This window comes from Microtus pennsylvanicus, chromosome 3 (assembly GCF_037038515.1).
Source record: "Microtus pennsylvanicus isolate mMicPen1 chromosome 3, mMicPen1.hap1, whole genome shotgun sequence".
In the NCBI taxonomy this organism is placed as follows: domain Eukaryota; kingdom Metazoa; phylum Chordata; class Mammalia; order Rodentia; family Cricetidae; genus Microtus; species Microtus pennsylvanicus.
This window is the reverse complement of record NC_134581.1, coordinates 60271713-60293952: the sequence shown is the minus strand read 5'-3', so window position 1 is coordinate 60293952 and position 22240 is coordinate 60271713. Positions and strand designations below refer to the sequence as shown.

The window sequence follows — 22240 nt, the reverse complement described above, 5'->3', positions numbered from 1 at the left end:
AGTGGAAACCTGAAGTCTCAAAGGAAATGAGATCTAGTCCAGGAGGAGATCTGGGTAACACAGCCTGGGTGCTGCCAAGACCCCAGGGCCAGGGCTCCCCACCCTCTGCTCCTTCCGACAACTTGTTCAGAAATGCCTTCCACTGAGTGTGCCATTCCTGAGCTGTTGAGTCAGGACAGTGGCAGTCTGGGGAGGTGCTGGGCAGGGGGAGTTCAACCTTCAGGTCTTAGCCAATGGATTCCGTTTGGCCAGGTTTATCCTTACTTTCTAAGGTTGTGCCCCAAGGGGGTCGAAGGGAGTGGAGTGGATGGCAGAGGGGAGAAGGTATCGGGGTGAGTCCTGCCAGAGCAAACAGCGGTGTAGCAACCCACACCCATGGGACTAAAACACTTTTCACAAGGAAAGACTTCTCCCACAATTTCTTAAAATAAGCACCTATGGTCTGGGGAGGCAAGGGCCTGGAAGGAACCTTGTTATTATATACACACTTTTTCCCCCCTCAAATCAAAAAATTGAGTTCAAACATATACAACAGAGCTGGAGATGTAGCTTAGCAATAAAGTATTGACTAATACCCCACACAAGTGTGTGTGCATGTGTCTGTAGGGGGTGATATGTGTGTGACCGTGCTGATACACCTATATAGCTGTCTCTGGAAGCCAGAGTTTGATGTCAGACTGTCTTTCTTCTCTCATTCTTTTTCTTTCACTGAGCCTGAATCGCACAGGCTCACAGATTGGCGAGACGGTCTGGGCAACGAGCTCCCAGGTTCCTCCTGTCTCTGCCTCTGAGAGCTGGAGTTACGGGTGTGTATGCCATGTATGTTTTTTATATGGGCACTGGGGATATGACCTCAGTTCTTCAGCCAGGCCACTGTGGCCGGTAAGACACGGCAACAGGCATGTGAGGTGGCTGGTCACATGCCATGCCCAGCCAGGAAGCAGGAGAGATGGACGCTGGTGCTCAGTGACCTTCTTCTTATTCAGCCCAGGATGCCAGCCCAGGGAATGCTGCCACCCACAGTCACGGTGGGGACACACCCACAGGCTGGTCTGGGTGATTCTGGACACTGTCAAGTTAGTAATCAATATTAACCATCTCAATCGCTACTGTCATTCTTTTTTTTTTTAAAGCATTTATTATGTATACAATATTCTTTCTGTGTGTATGCCTGCAGGCCAGAAGAGGGCACCAGACCCCATTACAGGTGGTTGTAAGCCACCATGTGGTTGCTGGGAATTGAACTCAGGACCTTTGGAAGAGAAGGCAATGCTCTTAACCTCTGAGCCATCTCTCCAGCTCCCGCTACTGTCATTCTTAACCTCATAAGCGATATGAAACAACGGAGGGCCGGGACCTTTCAACTCTGAACTTTACACTCTGTCGAAGCGCTCTAACGGGGCGGCCCCTGTGAGGTTCCAGAGTGGAACTTCCAGTGTGCCCATGTGTTTGAATGAAAATACTTAGAAAGGCCTGCTATGGGAGCAAGTAGAATAAAGAAGCTCCCAGACAGATCTCATTAAATAAATTCTATTTGTAGGCGCAGGCCCAACCCCTAGCTGCTGTAGGCAGCTGTCCTGACTGCTCCTTCCTCTATCGTCCTCCAGCACAGGAAGATCTAGAGTGTGTACCCAACTTCTACCACCACAGTGTAAGAACTCCCCCAAATGGGTAGTTGTTTTTGGTTCTCTCAGCTCTTTTATGCCTAGGACTAGATGCTAAGAGGGGTTTCCTGATGAAGGGAGTGGAACAGTCTGAGGGAGACACTCAGAGTAAGTCTTGACTATGAAATTCCTTCCACTTTTCAAGACTGCCTGCTCTCTACAGATGTTCTAATCACATCTGCTGGTTATCAGCTGCCTCCCTTCCAAAATACCCAGCGTGGAAATAAGACACAGGCTGCAGTCTGTCAGGCCCGTGTGTGCCAGAACCAGCTGCTGCTTCCGATGTGGGTAGTTGTGAGCGAGTTCCCACACACTTCAGAGTGTCCATAGGCCCGTGTATAAAATGTGAAGAACAGTGTCTGCCTTGCAGAGCTATGTAAGTGTGTTAAATGCATTGTGCATGAGCCAGAGTTCATCGTGGTCCCCATCATCACACTATGCTGAGTGACATTTGCATACATGTCCTCTCTAGCCCTCCAGAGCAGAGCCTCTCAACTTCTGGGGTCTATCCCTACACCACTGACCTGCAAACTAGACCCCCCAACAGATAAGGAGAGGGTGGGGACTGTAGCTCTGTTTAAACAAGCTATGCCCTCTCCATAAATATACATGCATACTACATACTATAAGAGATTGTGACATGTGCTCACCAAAGTAGAAAATTCTGCAAAATGATATTAACTTCCATATTCTTTCCCAAACAAATATGATGTCACAAAGACCATGGGCTCCCAAACTGAGCTGGACTGGAATTCTGTCCCTGTCTGAGGATGAGCCCCAGAGATTCTGAGGTCGGTCTGGAATATGGTGCGGATGTCAGATTTTCCAGAGAGAACGGATGAGCAGGGGGGTCTAGTCTCCAGGCAAGACTGAAAACCATTATCCGTTTGGGTCTAGAGTCCAGTTTTCTACAGCAGTAGCCTCGAGGCTCCCTCCAGAGTAGACCAGCTTCTATCAGGGTACTCACTGGGCTGCCACTTCACACCGATTTTGCAGAAAGGATTCTCACACTTAAAAAGCAGAAACCTGGGCCTTGGAGACGCTCAGTCAGAAAACTGCCTGTTGCACACGCACGGGCACCGGAATTTGATCCCCCCCCCCAGAGCCCACATTTAGAAGATCCAGACACAGCAATGCGCATCTGTAATTTCAGGGCCAGGATGGGGGGTTGGACAGAGACAAGAGATCTCTGGGACTCAGTGCCAGCCTCTTGCCAAACTAGTAAGTCCTAGGTTCCAGGTCCGGGGAGAGAACATTTCTCAGAAAAGCAAGGTAGAAAGCAATTGAGGAAGAACACGCGACATTGGCCACTGGCCTCCACACATGTGCATGAACGTGGGTGGGTGCACACGTGTGTGCACGCACATACAAATGGGGTGGGGGAGCAAGAACATGGTAGGTTCGCAAATGACTGTCCCCATCTGCCAGTAAGGGCCTTGCGGTCCCACAGAGCTGTCTGTATTCACTGTTGTGTCTGTCCCAGGCCTCCCAGCACACTGGATATTGCATAAATATTTGTAGGAAGGTTGACTCGTCCTATTTATTATATGGCTCCAATTAAGTTCTCAGTTGCTTGGCTCAGCAACCTAACAGTTTTTACAAGCAGCTAAACGCCAACAGCCTCCGCCTCAAATCTCAAACCCACAACAGAGAATGGAGTGGCCAACTCTCCATGGAACATGCTGACATTCCTCCTTGGGGTTAGATACACTGTGTGAGTGCCTAATGACTGATAAATATAAGCAAACGTGGATTGCATCAGTCAGGAAGAGGCCAGCGTTCTTCAGCAGCACAGGCCTCCCAGCTAATATTTGGATTGTTTCATCTGAAACCGTCAAATTACAAGAGCGTGACAAACACCGAGTAGGAACCTCACAGTAAGCAGTAACTGGCCCTTTGCCAGTAAGTTAGAAGAGCAAAGGTACCCTGCTATCAAATGCTCAGCCGAATGTCTGCAGCATGGTCAGGAGGCACATAGAGCCTGCACCTCCTGGCAGATCTCCTAGAAGCTCAACCACAGAGCCCCTTTCCCACCCAGGACCTCCCTCCTAGTCCCAGGTTTCTAGCCCCAAAGCTGGTGTCCCCCACATACCTGAGTACTGTAAGCAGCCTAACAGCGCACCTTCAGATTTCACCTTACTGGCTGCATCTACAACGCTGGTTGTCACTCAAACTCCTCAGTCCCCAGACACCGACTGTATTATCATCTCTGCTCTGTCTACTCCTTAGAGCTACCACCACCTTGATGCGAACCCTGACTTCCTCCACTGCTTCTGGAGCCTTGGGGAAAGCACCCATCTCAAGAGAGCCTCTATGTCCTCCCCTTTAGGAAAATAATATTAGCGCCTGTCTCAGATGTCAGCAGAAGGCAGCAAGAACAGCACCTAAGTGAGCAATGGGCATGTAACGAACCTTAGGGATAACCTCACCGTGGTTTTGAAATCAAGAGTTCTGAAAAGCAAGTTTTTGGCTCTGTCTTTTTATTATGCTTTGGTGACAATACTCACCGGGCAGGAAACCTGATCTTCACTGGTTTAGGCTATTTAGAGTCTTATTGTTATCCTATTTGGTGGGAGCATTCATGGTTCCTTGGAGAAATAATCCAGGGTTTGGCCACGGAGGCAATGCCAGATCATACAGGGAATGTTAACCATATGCGAAATTCATCCCGAATTCTCTCTCTTAAGCATAGACAGTTCTGTGTTCTAGAACACTGTGGTAGTCTGGGGAGATGGCTCAGTGGGTAAGAGGACTTACTTTGAAAGCACAATGATCTGAGTCCAAATACTCAGTTCCCACATGAGAATGGGCGTGGCCCTGTATGTGATCTCAGCATTGTGAGGGGCAAAGACAGGAGGACGGCTGGGTCTTAGTCACCAGCAGCCTAGCTTCAAAGAGGCAGGCTCAGAGGCCTAGAGCAGGACACCCGATGTCATCCGCATCCTCTGCTTCTGGGTACACATGGCTCACCCACATGCACAATACACATAAACAAACAAACATTTAAATCACAAAGAGTCATAGGTATCTCAGATAGGGGAACTCTGCTGGGGGCCACAGTGAGGAGGAAGACAGGAGACCTTGAGGCCTGAGCTTCTGAAAAGAGGCATCCACAGTAACATGACCTATTGAAAATACATCCTAGAAACTTCCTAGAAAAAATATTTACTATTACAGGATTCCGTAATCACAGCTGGGGGTTAGCTAAGACTCCAAACATGTAACCCGTCCAAAGACTGGCAGCACACATCAGCTCTTCATACACCTGTTTTTTTAATTTTTTTGAGAATTTCATACATGACTACTGTGCTTTCATCATTTGTACCCCTCCATCTTTCCTTTCTAATACTTCCTGTGTTCTGCGTCCCCATACTCCCTCTGAAATCCGTGATCTCTTCCTTATTCTTGTTTATATATGTGTATGCATGTATGTATGTATGTATGTATATCTCCCACTGAGTCCATATGTATTGTTCATATGTATTTAGGGCTGACCTCCTAGGACTGGATAGTCTATCAGGCAGTCTCATTCCTGGAAAGGACAGATTCTCCCCTCTCAACGGAGTCATTAATTGCTTATAGCTCTTCATGTAGGTGAGATTCCTCCATCCCTATGGGTATGTCACTTGATATTGTGATTATCTAGGTCTGTTTAGGAGACCTCATTTTTGAGCAAGTCTCTGTGTTTTGTCCTCTCGTTAACTCCACACAGCCTGTGACTAGTGGTTTCTAGCTCCCCACCTCTTCCCAGCACAGTGGTGCCATCTTGGGACCCAAGTGTCTTAATTAGGATTACGATTGCTATGGTGAAACACCACAACCCAAAGCAACTTGGGAAGGAAAGGGTTTGTTTCACTCACTGCTCCAGATAACAGTCTATCATCAAAAGCAGTGGGTGCACAGCTCAAACAGGACAAGAACCTGGAGGCAGGAGCTGATGCAGAGGCGATGGCGGGGTGCTTCTTAATGGCTTGTTCCTCATGACTTGCTCGGCCTGCTTTCTTATAGAACCCAGGACCACCAGCCCAGGGGTGGCCCCACTCACAATGGGATGGGCCCTCCCCCGTCAATCACTAATTAAGAAAATGCCCTCCAGTCAGATCTTATGGAGGCATTTTCTCAATTTTGGTTCCTCCTTTCAGGTAACTTTAGCTTGTGTCCAATCAGCACACAGGGTCTCCTCCTCTTTTCACACCTTCACAGATCTCCCTGAAGTGTGACATCTAATGGCCTCTCAGAATTTGCTCCATGTGTCCTTCTGTATGAGTGTTGTTTTTTATTGGTTGATGAATAAAGCTCCTTTGGCCAATGGCTTAGCAGAGTAAAGACAGACAGGAAATTTGAACAGAGATAGATAGATAGATAGATAGATAGATAGATAGATAGATAGATAGATAGATAGATAGATAGATTGTGTGTGTGTGTGTGTGTGTGTGTGTGTGTGTGTGTGTGTGTGTGTGTGTGTGTAGGCAGAGTCAAAGAGTTCCATGTAGCTGCCAAAGGAGAAAGATGCTGGAAACTTACCAGTAGGTCACAGCCTCATAGCGATACATAGTTGAATAGAAATGGGTTAATTTAAGATATAAGAGCTAGCTAGACATACACCTGAGTCATTGGCCAAGCAGTGTTGCAATTGATATAGTTTTTATGTGGTTATTCAGGTCTGGGTGGCTGGGAAACAAACAAGCAGCTTCCATTTACCTCTTCACTTTGAGGAGTAATTTTACAATCAAAGAGCAGGCTAGAAGTGGCCTTGGGACTGTAGAGGCTGTAAAACCAGTAAAAAGCTATGTGGGGGCTGGGAAAGTGGCTCAGTCAATAAAGTAATTGTACACAAGGAGGAGGACCCACGTTCCACCCCTAATAACACAGGTAGGGGTGGGGGAGCCTAGCCAAATCATGAGTTTCTGGTAAGTAAGGGACTTTTTTTTTTTTCAAAAAACTACAGGGTAGATTTGGTCTGAGGAATCACACCAGATGCCGTGCTATGGTCTCCACGGGCCCCCACAGGCACATTTTTGCACAGAAGGGGCTGTGGTAAGAATTCCTCTCATTCTGCACAATCATTGTAGAGGCTCCCCTGTTGTCAAGGCAGGGATAGACCCAGGGACCATGGTGTGCACATACCTTCTCTCTGAGGATTCTCGGCCCCGGGCCTGTGGGTGGCGGCTGCCTCGCACCACTGTGGGGCCTGGGCGGCTGGCATCGGCGCCAGCCGGGGCACGTTGCTCCTCACGATTTCGATGCAGTGGTACTGAGGTGCGTACGGCTGACACGACATGGCCAGTGAAGGACAGCGTAGGGCCACCAGGTCGCGAACCTCCACGACTGCGATAGTTGCTGGGCAAGCAGGGCCGCGTCTGCTCCATCACACCACCACTGCAGCTGCGCGAACAGGCAGACCAGGGGCCCCAAGAGCCCCAAACTCCTGGAGAGCCACCACCACTGTCCTCTGGGGTTCCCTCTGCCACGGCCATCCGTTGTGGGACCTGCAGAGACAGAGGATGTTTAAGGGACCTGAAACCTGAGACGCTTGGGACAGGGTTAGTTTCTCTCCTGGATCCATGTAGACACAGGGTACAATTAAGATTCAAAACAGAATGCATATAATTCAGCCTGGGTCACAATCAATACTAACTCAGTCCTAAGAGACAACTAAAGTGCCCAGGAGCCATGAGAGTCACAGTGCAGGCTGGCTTTGAGCACTGTGATGACTAATCTTTACTATCAACTTGACTGGATTTAGAATCACCATGGACACACACTTCTGGGTTTATCTGCGAGAGTTTCTCTAGATTAAGATACAGTAGGAAGACCCACCCTATGCAAGGATGGCACTATGCCATAGTCTGGGGTTGCTGACAAAACCCAGGAAGCAGGCCTGGTAGCAGTATTGATCCTGCTCTGCTTTCTGACTACACCCATGATACAGCCAGTTTCCTCCTCTCCACCATGATAGGCTGCACCCTCAAACCATGAGCCAAAGAAACCTTTCATGAAGTTGCTTTTATGGGCAATTTGTCCCAGCCATGAGGGAGATAGCTAATATGTGAGCTGCGGTCTCATAGAGCAGGTATGGAGTCTTCGGGAGTCCTGCTCCTCAACTTCCAGCCAGATGCCTCCCTCTAAACCAGAAGACCTGGACTCCCTTTAGCTGCAGGGAAATTGCCCCGTCTCCCTGCAGAAAAATGGCTGGAACAGTTTGGAGGCTGTGCCCCAGAGCCAGGCTGCCAGGATACATGCACACACACACGCACACGCACACACACACACACACACACACACACACACACACACGCACACGCACACGCGCAAGCACACACACACACGCGCAAGCACACACACACACACACACACCTACCACCTCCTCCTAAGCATGACTAGGAAGTTTCCGAGCCTCTGACGCCAGTACATTTGGCAAGAGAATGGTCCCAGTGCCTTCTAGGCCATAAGTGAGGTTGTCTGTGTACAGGGAAGTTTGGCATTAAGAACTTGTTAGCAAGCAGTCATGACCATTTTCCTGCTCCCATACACACCAGAAGTGGGAAACATCGCAGCGTGCAAGCCCCAGCCAGAGCAATTCCACCCTTTGTTGAGCGGGTCTTTCCAGAGACCGGCCATGCTAGGCGCCGAGCTAAAAGTCGCTCCAGAGAGGTTCCTCTGTTATGCAGACATGAACTGAAGTTCCAAGAAAAACTGCTGCACACGTGTTAAAGGTTCTGCAAGGCTGACAGACGGACTTGAACTTCTGTGATTATGGAGAGCTGGAATGTTGCAATGCCAGACCTCAAATTACCTTGGGTTCCCTGTTAGTCCCCTTAATTGACATTCTTGCTCGCCTTTGGATTTGACCTTACATCCTTGGGGCAAATCCTTTTTAGCTTCCACCTTAGGCTTATAGCAGAGACGTGGCTGTAACCCACCTACTGATGCTCCCACCAATGCATTTTAAATTTACCTTGTTTTTCCCCCCTGTTACTATAAAAAAAATGATATATGTTTGAACATGGTGTTTGGGATAACCTGAATCTGTTTTTCTGGACCATGGCCACTTACATTTGCCTCCAGAATAAACTCTCTCTTCTTTCCACTGAAGAGACAGCTATGTTTTCCCCTCAACACAGACACGTTCTGAGCACCAGCTGTATACCTGGCTCAGAATCAGGCAGTCTCCCCCTTCATTCCCTGCTGCTGTGATAAAACACCTGACCGGAAGCAATTTAGGGGAGAATAGGCTTGTTTTAGGTCAAACTCCAGGGGCATTATTACAGGGATTACATCAGCAGGAATGTGAAGCAGCCAATCACATCACACCGACACTCAAGAGTGGAGAAAAGTGAATTAATGCAGGCACGTGTGCTACCAAGCTCATTTTCCCTATTCTTATAGAGCCCGGGGGCCCAAACTCAGGTATAGCGTTCTCCACAGTGGGCTGGGTCATCCCATTTCAGCTAAGGTAATCAGGAAAACCCTCCTTGGGGTCAAGGACATCATGAGAAAGCTCACACAATCAACTAACCGGGCCTCCTAGGGGCTTGCAGAGACTGAACCGACAACCAGGGAGCCTGCATGTAGGCACTCTGCATATATGTTACAGGTGTGTAGCTTGGTCCTCTTGTGGGACTCCTAATATCACGGACAGGGGCTGTCTCCAACTCTTTTACTGGCTTCTTGGACCCTACTTATACTTGCCCAGCCTTAATACATGGGGAGGTGCTTAGTCTTACTGTCAGTTGATATGCCATGTTTTATTTATTTTTTTTAATTTATTAATTTATTAAAGATTTCTGTCTCTTCCCCGCCACCGCCTCCCATTTCCCTCCCCCTCCCCCAATTAAGTCCCCCCCCAGCCCGAAAAGCAATCAGGGTTCCCTGTCCTGTGGGAAGTCCAAGGAACCCCCACCTCCATCCAGGTCTAGTAAGGTGAGCATCCAAACTGCCTAGGCTCCCACAAAACCCTGCCCTTTTCTGGGTAGAGATGGAAGAGGAGAAGATTGCGGTATAGGAGGGAGGGAATGGGGGAGCGGGACTAGGAGGGCAGGATAAAAGAGGAGGCTGCCTCCAGGATTTAAATAAATAGATGAATTTGAAAAACCCTCCTTGGACATACCTACAGGCCAAGCTGATGCTTACAGCTCTTCACTGAGACTTTTTCCCCCAGAAGATCTCAGAGTGTATCCAGCTAGCGAACTAACCACATCAGGCCCTGACGACAGAGAGGAAAGCACCCAGGTCCATACGAGTGGCCTAACCACAGCAGGATATGCTGTCAGTCAATACATGACGAGAAGGCTCCTAGGACGGACTGGCTGCCTTGGCTGGACAGAGGGAGTGGGAGGCTTGAGAAGGCAGGGGAAACAAGGGCGTCCCAGCAGAGCTGGGACTCATAAGCATCTACTTAACTCTAATTGTTTGTACAACCTGAGTCCGTTTTTAAATTTTGTTTTACTTATTTAGGTCTGAGTGCTGTGCATGTATGCCTGCAGGTTAGAAGAGGGCACCAGCTCTCATTATAGATGGTTGTGAACCACCATGTGGTTGCTGGGAATTGAACTCAGGACCTCTGGAAGAGCAGCCAGTACTCTTAACTGCTGAGCCATCTCTCCAGTCCCCACAGTATGAGTCTTGTGTCTATCCACAAATCTCCTTTTATGGAAGGGAAATGGAGGTTCAGAAACACCGTGTGGCTAGTCCCCAGTCACTACTAGATTCAGACATAACCAGGTCTCAGAATATACAAGTTCTGGCACTTGCTCTCCTCCCAGCAGACATGCCCTTCCAAAGCATCTTCCTCAAACATCTTTCCTATCCTTGGAGCAAATCTAGGGCTTTCTACAGAACATGGATTCTTTTCAATAAGCCATGGACTTATCTATGCAGTGCCAAGATGCCTACAGATGGCCTTCATTCATTTGTGTTTTGACGGACCTTGGATTTTGCCAGTTCAAAGGTCACCTAAGTGGTGAGGCAGTCTAAGGATTATCTGGAACAAACTTGACAAGGCTGACTCCCAGGATGCCACATGGTGTCATGTGTGATGTCACCTGTGAGTGATGGCACTAAGCCTGCCTCACAAGGTAGCTGTGAGAACTGGTCAAAACCTGACTAACAATCACGAAGAAGTACTCCAGCTGTCCCCGTGGTCACTGAAATGCAGGGCTTAGCTCTTAAGTGGAGCTCTAGCCTCAGGTAATCAGTCACCGTGAAGCTACTGATGTATAATCAGGGCCACTTTCATTTAACAAACTGTGGAGTTTCTCAGACCATCTTTACAGCTCACATTGGCTCCTGAAGGTTCTGGAAGTAACTCGAGCAGGATAGGATAAAAGCAGGAGTCAAGCAGAGGAGCAAGGGGTTTGTCCCCCTGAAGTCATCAGCAGACCTCAGCTGGCATTGACAAACTGATTTAGGGAAGCTACGTCAGGAGAACCAAAGCAAGAGTAGAGGTGATGTGGGGTGATCCAGCTGCAGACAGGGTCAAAGCAAGAATAAGACAGACATGAGAGGAGGCAGGTCTGGGTGATGACTGACAGCTGCTGACTAGAGGGCGGTGGTTCTGACCTCAGAGTACATGAGCTCGGATCTATTGCACCGAGCACCCAGAGAGAAGGTTTTCTCCTGTTAATAAACACAGAACAAGGCAAAGACATAAGGGCTGGGGTCCAATGAAGCAGAGAAGACACAGCCCTGAGGAAAAGGCAATGTAACCACCTAAGCAAAGAGTGCAGGGATGTGGCCAAAGCCACGGAACCTGAAACCATCCGATGCTAAAGAAACACAAAAGGGGTCTCCACCTGAGGATTGGGGAAAACACACATAACTGGTAACATCTGGCTTGGGGAACAGTGAGGGAAGTCACCTCGGCTGTTTTATGCCATCAAATCTGTAGTGATTTGTTCAAACAAACAGAGCACTGGAGTGGCGGGACTAGGCAGGAAAGGATACCAGTCACTTCTCCCTGTAGGACACACACACATATAAGTCAGCTCCTTGGCAGGACAGAGGCAAGCTACTACCACCAGGTCACGTTTTTGGAGAAACTGAGGTCCCAAGAAACTGTGGGATGTGCCATGGGGTCAGGCTAATGAGAGGCGCAGAGGAGCCTACAATCAGGTAAGTTCTTCATTCCCCTAGTCTCCTGGGCGCTTTCCCCGTAAGATACCACCACTCTGCTTGTACTGTTGGTGGAAAACAGCAGCAGAAGGAGGGGTAATTCCATGTGTATGGTTTTCCTAGCACAAGGATAGTTAGGGATAAAGGAACAAAGACAGGAAGGTGTTTCTGATGCCCATGGGGATAGACGCTCTCTGTCCCTTCCCAATCTCTCGGTAACAGATAACCACTATGCTTTCTGTAACATTCCATTAGACACACAGCTACACAGGGGACCACTTCCCTCAACTAATCCCACCCTAATTTAGCATCCGGTTGCCAAATTGGGCAAGATCCTGGTGGGAAGGGAAAATGAAACCACATTCCATCCTATTCTACTGGCATGAATTCTCAAATTTATAGTGTAATTCTACAGCGAGGGACCTGAAATTCCACAACTCCTCATCGTGAGAGCCCAGCCACACACTCCGGAGCTGGGTTTTAATAGGGCAGGCTACCTTCCATAGTTTATGCTAGCTATACTCAAACTATCACATAACATTACATATATGTTACACATGCATATACAAGAATTGCTATCACATCATGATATGAAAAGAACAAACTGGGAACAATATGAAGAGTCTAGACACATTCTAAATAAGAGACCCAACTAGACGAAAAGTTCCCTTACTATAACGCAATATAATTTTTCTGTTAGAATGACTCCAATTTACATTTGTTAAAATAGTTTCTATAGCACGTTAATTGTTGAAACACAAAACAAAAAGTAGGCTAATAGAAGAAATCTGTTCGCAGCTATCTCTCTTTAAGCATTAGGTCGAAGCGCTAGAAAAACTTTATATTTGAGCAGATCTGATCTACAACGCTGCAATTTCATGTGCAATTTTTTTTTAAACTTAATATGACTTAAGAGTTCTCTGGCTTTGTTAACAAGAGGGCCCAACTGGAAAATCTTTCCATGCCAAGCAGAGTGACAGGAATGAAAAGAGCAGAAACCGTTGTGGCTCCAACACCCACCTGCCCAGTACTACCAGCTTCATATCACCAGCTGGCTGCCCCAGGGGATCATGGATATCGCAGGCAGCTGCAAGGCCAGACCTATTAGAATATGCTTAGCAATTACAGGAATGACAACCATCAGGGCAACCAAAGGGCTAATTGCTTTAGTTGTATTAGCTAACTGAACCCCCAGAACAGCTATGGTCTGTCGTCCGCCCTGGAGAAATCAAACATGTTACGGTGTTAGCAAGCAGATAGCCAGGAAAGGTCCCGTGGCAATTCCAGTCATGTTTGGACTCACCTGAGGGATGGTGTGCAGAGTTGAGCAGAAGCTCACTAAACCTGGAGTGATTACTTTTAAATGACCTCGTCCCCTGAGACTGGTGGCTCCTAAGGAAAATTTTGATAAAAATACTCAAATGATCAGAAAAGGAAAGCAGGAGCAAGCACACAGCACACACCATCTCCCACCGAGGAAAGGAGCAGCACACGGGCCCAGGGGCAGCCGTGGGTACTGCTGTCCACAGGAACAGCGTCAGCATCTCTGGAAAAGGCACGAGCCCCCTCTGGAAGACCAGGGGAAAACCAGAGGGTGGCAACAGGAAGGGCAAAGGGGAGAGATGACAAACACCTCCTCATATGAAGAAACTGATCAGCACAGCCGAGAGCCTGATTTTCACAGGATGTATTTCTGCAGCTCTCATTAACACTTCGCATCAGCCATTGAACAATAGCGGGGTCCAGTGGCGGAAGCTTCGAAAATGGCTGACCTTTAATGCCACTTCATCAGGGTTGTTGGGTGACTAAGTAGGATGTCTAACACTTCCACCTAGCAGGGACACGTAGCATGTTCCTATGTCCCTTTAGTGGGAGGACAGATGCATGAGTCCAAAGTCTTACAATGCTTCAGAAGCAGACCCAACCATAGATCAAAGCGGCATCCTCTTCACTCCACTGGGGTTTTCAAGGACGTGAACAGGAAGGGTAGGATAACAGTTAAAGAATGAACACATTCAAAGTGCACACCATATGGAGACCCTTCTCTGGAGAATATGTTGTGCCTCCCATGGGGTGAGGGCTGGAGTCCAGGGAAAGATATATCAGACAAGATCCTACGAGACTTTGGGGGTTCTCTTCCTCTTAAAAACTATGAGGTCACATTATAGGAGCTCTCCCTGTCTACTTCTGTACCTGGCCCCCCTACTCCGTGTCTTAGTTAGGGTTTCTATTACTGTGAAGAAACATCATGACCCAAAGGCAAGTTGGGGAGGAAAGGGTTTTTTTAATTAGGCTTGTACTTCAGTATTGCTGTTCATCACTGAAGGAAGTCAGGACAGAAACTCAAATAGTGCAGGATCCTAGAGGCAGGTGCTGATGAAGAGGCCATGGAGGATGCTGCTTACTGGCTTGATCCTCATGCCTTGCTCAGCCTGCTTTCTTATAGAACCCAGGACCAGCAGCCAGGGAGATACCACACACCATGGGCTGGACCCTCCCCCATTGATTACTAATTGAGAAAATGTCTTAAAGCTGGATCTCAAGGAGGAATTTTCTCAGTTGAGGCTCCTTCATTTGATGACTCTAGCTTGTGTCAAGTTGGCACACAAGACCACTCAATTCAGTGTGTGTGTATGTGTGTGTGTGTGTACACACGCATGTATATGGATGCACATATAGAGGGCCAAAGGTCAACCTCAACCTTGGTGTTGTTCCTCACGCTATCATCCACTTTGTTTCCTTGTTTTTTGGGGATAGGATCTCTCACTGGTCTAGAATCCCCCAATTTGGCTAGGATGTGCTGGCTAGTAAGCCCAGAAATCAATCTATTTCTGCCACCTTAGCACTGGGATAACTAAGACACTCCACCATGCCCGGCTCCTTTTCTGTGCTTTTGGGGATAGAACTCGGGTCCTTGTGTGTACAAGGGCAAGCACTTTAGTGACTGAGCCATCTCCCCAGCACTATGGAACCTCTCTGAATACTCACAAAAGACCAGAGCATGGGGGTGGAGGGAAGGGGTGTCATTCAAAGACATAAGAAAAGTAGTTAATCATGTCTCGATTTAACACAACAGTGGATCTGTGATAATACCAGAGGAAATGGAAACTCCTCAAGTATTTTGGGTTGGGAGCTGAACTAATACTACCTGAACTAACCACTACATTTGGAAGGTTGTTTCATGCCAGTCAGAGACGTGTATAAATCTACATGCACGGGAAGACATGTGGATGTGAACCTGGTAGCCCTTTCCTTTGGCCTTTTAGGAAATCTGTCTCCGTGTTGCATAAAAGGCATTGGGAATGTATCCGGGGACCAGCTAGCTGAAGCCAAGGCAGATAGAGTAGATCAACTGGAATTGGTATCTCCTGACCAAGAGACCAATAGCTTTGGGTCCTCTGCTCTAGTATCTGCTCCCTTAGTCATCCATGCTATGAGACCATTCTTGTGGTGGTGGTGTTACTCTCAATGGTACCCACACCCATATCCTACCTACATCCTAGACTCATCCCAGCCTGGCCTCCCTGGCATTTGCTATTTCTGTGGCTTGCAGAAAAGAACTCTAGATGGTATTTAATGATGGCACATAAAATGTGGTAACCAACATGATGTAAAATGAATCAGGTCTGCCTCTGGCACAGGACTTGGAGGAGAGAAAGCAGCTCTTGGGGACTGCTAAAAGAGTCATGGTTGGTCTGGCCACTGTGCCAATTTGTTTCTGTGAACTTCACACAAACCTAGACATATCTAGGAAGAAGAAATCTTAATGAGGGACTGCCTCCAAGACGGTCCTGTGGCATGTCTGTGAGGGGTATTTTCTTGATTAATGACTCATGTGGAAAGGACCAACCCACTATGGGTGGTGCCAACCCTGGTTATGTGGTCCTGGGTGTTATATATTTTAACAACACAAACATCAACAAAGCAGGTTGAGCAAGGCATAGGGTAGCAAGCCAATAAGCAATATTCCTCTCATTTTCTGCTTCATTCAGTTCCTGCCTTAAGCTCCTGTCCCTCGGTGACGAACTGTGATTCAGAAGTACGAAATAACACACTTCTTTCCCCCTACACCACAGTTGTTAGTGTTTTATCCCAGCATCAGAGAAGCAAACTAAGCCAAAAAGGAGGCTCAACTTAGGAAAAGACACTTGCCACTGAGTCTAACAACCCCTGTTCGATCCCTAAAACCACAAAATGGAAGCAGAAAACCAATTCCTGTTGTTCTCTATCCTCCACGCATGTGCTGTGACATGTAGACATAGACACAGACACACACACACACACAGAGTGGTTGGTCTGTGTTTGTCAGAAGTGGCAGCGAGAAAGAAGAAGCCCGGGCTGAGGAATCTATAGACAGTGGTTGTGGTTATGCTGGAGTGAGGAGGGAACCAAGCCAGGGCACACACTGAGGCTGAGTGGACCGGAGACTGTAGGGACAGACAATAGGTAGGCTTGGAGAATAGGAAATACCGGCTCCACCTCGGCCAGTTTATTTCATCATGGCCACCTCCTCCCCATCTTTGTGTTGAGATAGTGCCACTATACAGCCTCACCTTGAACTATATAAACACCATATAGCTGGCCCTGAACCCACGAGCCTCCAGAGGGCCAGGTATTGGAATTTTGGCCATACACCACCACACCCACATTGTATAAGGGAGAAATTCATAAGGCCAAATAAAAAGATGGCCAAATAAAATTAGGCTTCACGGTTCAACAAAACACCGTAATCATGAGCAATACAATGCAATAAACAGTCTTGTAATATAATATAAAGTAAAAAATGCCAAATACAAACTTGAAATTACACCATGATTATACTAATGTAAAGGTTCTGTACGCCTATGAACAAAGTCTGGAAGGGGACGTGGAAAAATGAAACCAGCTGACCTATTACCAAAGCTGAGTCTGGGAGTTTTCTTGTAATTTCAAAAATTTCAGCCATGGTTACAATACTGCTTGCTCAATAAATTAAAAATAAATAGATTAAAGAGGAAAAGATTCAGAACAGACTGTGTGGGGTGGGAGGAAGAGGCACAGACTAAACCAAGGCGGACGATGTACTGCTCACAGAAAGCCCTGGACATTTCCCTCGCCACCAGGAAGCCCCTGACTAGGCATCATTCTGCATGTATTTGGTTTCGGCACTAATTTGAAATCATGTCCCATTTCACTGGTTTCTAATTCTCTTACGAAAATGAAGCCGCCCATCTGTTCTTCATAGAAGAGGAGTCACACGCGAAAGTCTCTTACATTCTAAAGCCTTGTTCTAGAAGAGACATGAAAAGAGGAGGCTTGGGCAGCCACACAGCCACATCGGCACCCTAAAGCAAACACTAGGAAAAGACACCTTGGAGCTGGAGACCAGAGAACAGGATTTCAGAAAGCCGAGGGCAAAGGACAGCGGGATGACCAGAGGGCAGCTTAGCTAGCCCGGGTTTTACCGGGGACCCTGGACAGGGGACCTGAGAGAAAGAGATGCTCCAGTCCAGTCACGCCCATCAAGGACATTACTTATGGTCTTGTTCATTTGTTGTTTTTGTTTTTAAGTAGATGACTGTATCTCACATCATGATTGCCCATGCTGACACAACACAAGAGGGCTCAAATCGTATTTATCAGCATTTTACTTAATATTAATGCAAAATGAACATAAGATCCTCAAAGAGGGTTATGAAGGTGGAATAGTCTCTTGCCACAGAAGCGTAGGGACCTGAGTTAGATCCCCAGTACCCATGTAAAATCCAGGCACGATTAACAACTCACATCTGTAATCTCTGCTGGAAAGGCAGAGATAGGAGGATCACTGGAACTTGCGGGTCAGCCAGCCTAACCAAATTGGTCAGTAAGAGACCCTGTCTCAGAATATAGGGTAGCGAATGATTAAGGATGGCATCCAACACCTACCTTTGTTTCCACATGCATGTTCATCACATGTGCACATTACACACATACATAGAGACAGGAGATGAGGAGGAGAGCGGAGAGGAGGAGAGGGGATGGAAAGAGAGAGAAAGAGAGGATAGAGAGAATGCACCTCAAAATATAGAAGTATATAGCAAAATCGCTTGGCCTCGACTGGATGAAAATCTGGTTAAATTCTGCATGTGAATGCACGCTACAAAGGCGTCTCAGGAGCAGACGGAAGAAATGCATTTTCACAAAAACCCAAGCAAATGAGAAAGTGAATGGAGGCCAGAAAGAAGAACAGGAGGACAGACAGAGGAAGCTTTAGCTAAAGTATGAACTGTACAGAGGAAACCCTGACATGCTGACAGTCATGAGGCATCAAACAGGGGTCAAGTCGGGTGCGTTGAGACTGCTGTTCTGTCTGCTGTGCTCTATTCTCTCTGTGCCCTCCAGTGGAGAATCTTGACAGCTAGAGGCCCATCAACTCCACCACACGCCACCTCCCACATGCTATTGAACATGCTACTCTGAACCAGACATTAGAGAATAATGTCTACCCCTGTTCTTTTGCTTCTAGTCCTGCGCTTGTCTCTCACGGGTGACTCCTCAAGGTGACTTAAAACACAACCCACTTCACTAACTTAAACAAGAACCTCTCAGGGAGGAACCCAGGAAGGTTTTTCTTTAACCATCTCCCTGTCTGGGAGAACCGCTGGCCTCTGGCCACACTCAGGCGGGACTCAGAGAGGGAAGATTAAACTGAGCTCATGCTCCAGGCTTTGGATCTCGACTCTTTGTTGCTACTTTCTTCAGCCTCAAATATTCCAGCCACGTCATTTTATCACCTTCAAACTTCTTAGTTCTACATCTGCCACCTCCCCCCCCCCATGAAGCCAGTCCAGTCTACGACACAAGACAGGAACACATTTGTGAGACTCCACCTACCTAACATGGCATGTATGCCAGGAAGACACTTTAGAAAATACTCTCTTGGGAAGGAGGTTGAGCCGCCAATGAGCCACAGAAAAATGAAAGATAGAAGGGCAGACTTGGAGGAAGCTATGGGTGGAGATGCTGTCTTGTCGACCCAAGGCTGTTCCCGCTTACTGTGTGACTTGGGACTCGCATGTCTGTGGCTCTGACAGCCATCCCTATTGGTCCAGCAAGCCGACTGCATTTGACTGGGACAGACATCCCTTCTGCTGCCGCCAGACACTGGCTTTTCCTGGAAGACTGTTTACATCCCTTGCCACTTATTAATCTGCTCCAAATATCCTGAGAGCAGCAGAGACAGCCCCAGCCTACGCCTAGAGCTCCCCTGCCGGCAAATAAGAGGCTCCAAGCAAATATCTTTCATTCCAAAATTCAAAGGAAGGCCTGGGTGTATTTCTGCCGAACTCAAAGGCAGGGATCATGCAAGCGATGCAATGAGGTAAATATTTGGATGTGATCCCTATAACAGGAAACACTCCCCGCTTCTGAAACTGACCTGTCTCTTTCATCACCAGCCACATGGGAATTTTCTTCCCTTAGAACTAGATCCTAACTCGGAGCATGTGCTTGGGTACCGAGCCCGCCCCATGTTGCTGAGCACTGACTGGGAAGCAGAAGCAGATGTCACCGCGAAGGGCCTGGGTGTGTTCTCTGGCGTGGTGGTTAGCCCATGTGGCCTGGTGTTCTCCATGGCAGCTGCCTATCTGCCCCAACCAAGACGGTGAACGTGATGAGTGATGCACAAAATAAAGCGTGCCGAGGGGCCAATCTGGTGGTGGCAGCCTTTGCGCTGGAGAGACGGTTGGGCAATCTGGCTACTCACCTGGACTGATGCTCAGCTGTTTGCTGCAATGTCGTGAAGATCAAAAGAGCCTCATAAGAAAGGCCTCCTGTGGGCCTGGGGAGATGGCTGCACTAAGTGCTTCCTGAGCAAGCACAACGCCCAGAGTTCAGAACTCCAGCCCCCACCAGCTGAAGGAGTAGGTGCCATAAACCTAGCACCAGAAATGGGGGGGGGGGGGAGAGATCCCTAGGGCTTGTTCAGTAGTCTGCCTAGCTGAATCAGTTCATTCCAGTTCAGTGTGAGATCCAATGTTGACGTCTCCTTCATCACACACACACACACACACACACACAGAGAGAGAGAGAGAGAGAGAGAGAGAGAGAGAGAGAGAGAGAGAGAGAGAGATGGAAAGCAATGCTCAATGAGAAAAGCAAACGGATTGAAACTGGGCGCTCACCTAGATTCCTTGCCTCAGACCCTCCCACCACCACACGCTCAGAACTCCCATGCCACCACAGTTTACTCTTGAAACTAAGCCCGATTTGTGTTACTATTTTGTTTAGCAGTGGACCCCTAGGTTCCCATGTTCTAAAAGTTGAAATCCAAATTAAAGGATATTCTACTCCTTTTCGAATCTTCCCTCACTGGGTAGTGGTAGCACACACCTATAATCCCAGCACTCGGGAGGCAGAGGCAGGCGGATCTCTGTGAGTTCGAGGCCAGCCTGGTCTACTAGAGCTAGTCCTAGTACGGGCTCCAAAACTACAGAGAACCCCTGTCTTTAAAAACAAAACAAAATCTTCCCTCAGCCTTCCTTTCTAGCTCAACTCTATCACTGATTCCAACTCAACATACATGAAGTAGGGCATGCTCCTCTTCTCTGGCCTTCATTCTGGGTGTCCTCTCAGCTCAAAGGCATTCCCCGCCCCCCTTCTGTGAACAGACATTTTCCATTTATGCCAAATGGTCCCTCTCCCATTTTTCAGAGTCATTATGCACACACATCCTTTTTTTAAGCGCTTAGCGCCTGGCACTAATTATCTTCAGAGCAATTATCTTCCCAGCAACACAACAAGCTCCTCGAGGCAGATTATGATTTATTTTATCTTTGTATTCAACACATTCTCTTTAATAAGATCTCAGGTACAATCTGTCATCTTGTGGGCCCTAGGGAAATGCTGAGTGGATGAATGGATGGGTGGGTGGATGGACTGAATGCTGGGCGGGTGAACAGATGAGGATCTATGGATAAGTGGGTGGGTATAAAAATAGACAGAAAGGACGAATGTTGAGTGTATGGGTGTACGTATGGATGGAAACTTAGCAAGCTTGCCTATCTATAAAATGTCAAATACTTCCTTTCTCTGCTCAGTACTTGACTGGGGATGCCTCTACTGTTCCCCTTGCCCCCTCTGCCTAAATAGTGGAAACTCACGATCCAAACGACAGTTCTGCTTTCCAAAGCAGGTCCCTCAGGATCTGACCCCCAGCTATGCTCGATAAACCAAACTTTCTCTTTCTCTCCCCTTGACTCTGGGACACCACATTGTCTTGGTTATTCTCCTAAACTTCTGGCTACCTTTTCATTGGCTTCTCTTCATTCTCTGCCCCCACCAAGAGTTAGGGACCCATTCTTGTTCATCTACTCACCCCATCCAAATTGGTGGGAAATGCTGTTGTTATAGCAATGACCTTTTTTGGTGATGTCTTCCGGGTGAACACATAGTCCCAACCAACCTCCTTCCTCCAGCTGGATACAGATCCTAGCCCATTCTATTCAGAAATATTGCTAGACTCCATCTCTCCCCATCCTCTTGGTCCACAGCTTAGTCAGCTCCCACTTCCACTTGCATGTACCTGCCCTGCAGCCGTCCCATAACTCCAACTCTACTGTGAGAATTATTTCTGCAAGCCACAGCCTCCAGATCCCTGTGGGCCGGCCTCTCTGAGCATTTCCTGCATCTGGAACCAAATCCAACTACCCAGAGCCCATACTCCTTGGCCTCCATTTAAGCCTGCAGCCTCCTCGGCCAGCACATCCCTATTCCTAAGAGTTTACTCAACCACAGCAAGCTTTTAACAGCCAAGTCTCCTGTGCAGAAAGCTTTCTCCCCAAAGCTCACCTCACCTGGCAAATGGCTGCTCATCTTTAAGACTTACCAAACTCTGAGTTTCACACCCTCCTCACGGACCACCCTAACCCCTCAGGGGAGAACAGCTGCTCTCTCCTTTAGGTACCCACAGTTGTGAGCATACATCACTGTATTCTACTGTAATTTCTATTTTTGTGCACCAAAGCTCAGGTTGTTGGCCAAATCCAGCTACCAATTTTTCAGACGTATTGCTCTGACAATGCGATGGAATAAACACAGATATAAAAACAAATAAAAATCAAAATAAACAATATTAAACAATTTGTGTCTATGTTTTGCACGTGGGATGCAAATGCATGGTGCGCAATATAGAGGTTAACTCTAAGTGACAGTCCTTATGTGCCTTCTATCTTCTTTGAGACAGAGTCTCTCACTGGTCTAGAACTTTGACATAGAGCCAGGGTAGGGGGCCCACAGGATTCCAGAGACCCACCTGGCTCTATCTCCCATCCTATCATCCATCACTGGGAACATATGTATGTACCACCATACTTCATGCTTGCAAAGTAAGAAGATATTTATCCACTGAACGATCTCCCCAGCTCCAATATATTAATGTAGCAGATAGATGAGCCTACAAAGATACAATTGGATAAAACCACAGGATGCACTTAGATCACTGA

At 47.6% G+C, this 22240-nt stretch overlaps 1 protein-coding gene across 2 annotated transcripts in view; it reads right to left on the bottom strand.

The window, feature by feature from the left end:
- Positions 1 to 22240, bottom strand: part of Thsd4 (thrombospondin type 1 domain containing 4) — a 585674-nt gene that overhangs the window by 489910 nt on the left and 73524 nt on the right. For both annotated transcript variants that reach the window (XM_075965642.1, XM_075965643.1), the window contains exon 4: positions 6792 to 7153. In XM_075965642.1, coding sequence (XP_075821757.1) covers positions 6792 to 7153 — 362 coding nt within the window. The remainder of the gene's footprint in view (positions 1 to 6791; positions 7154 to 22240) is intronic.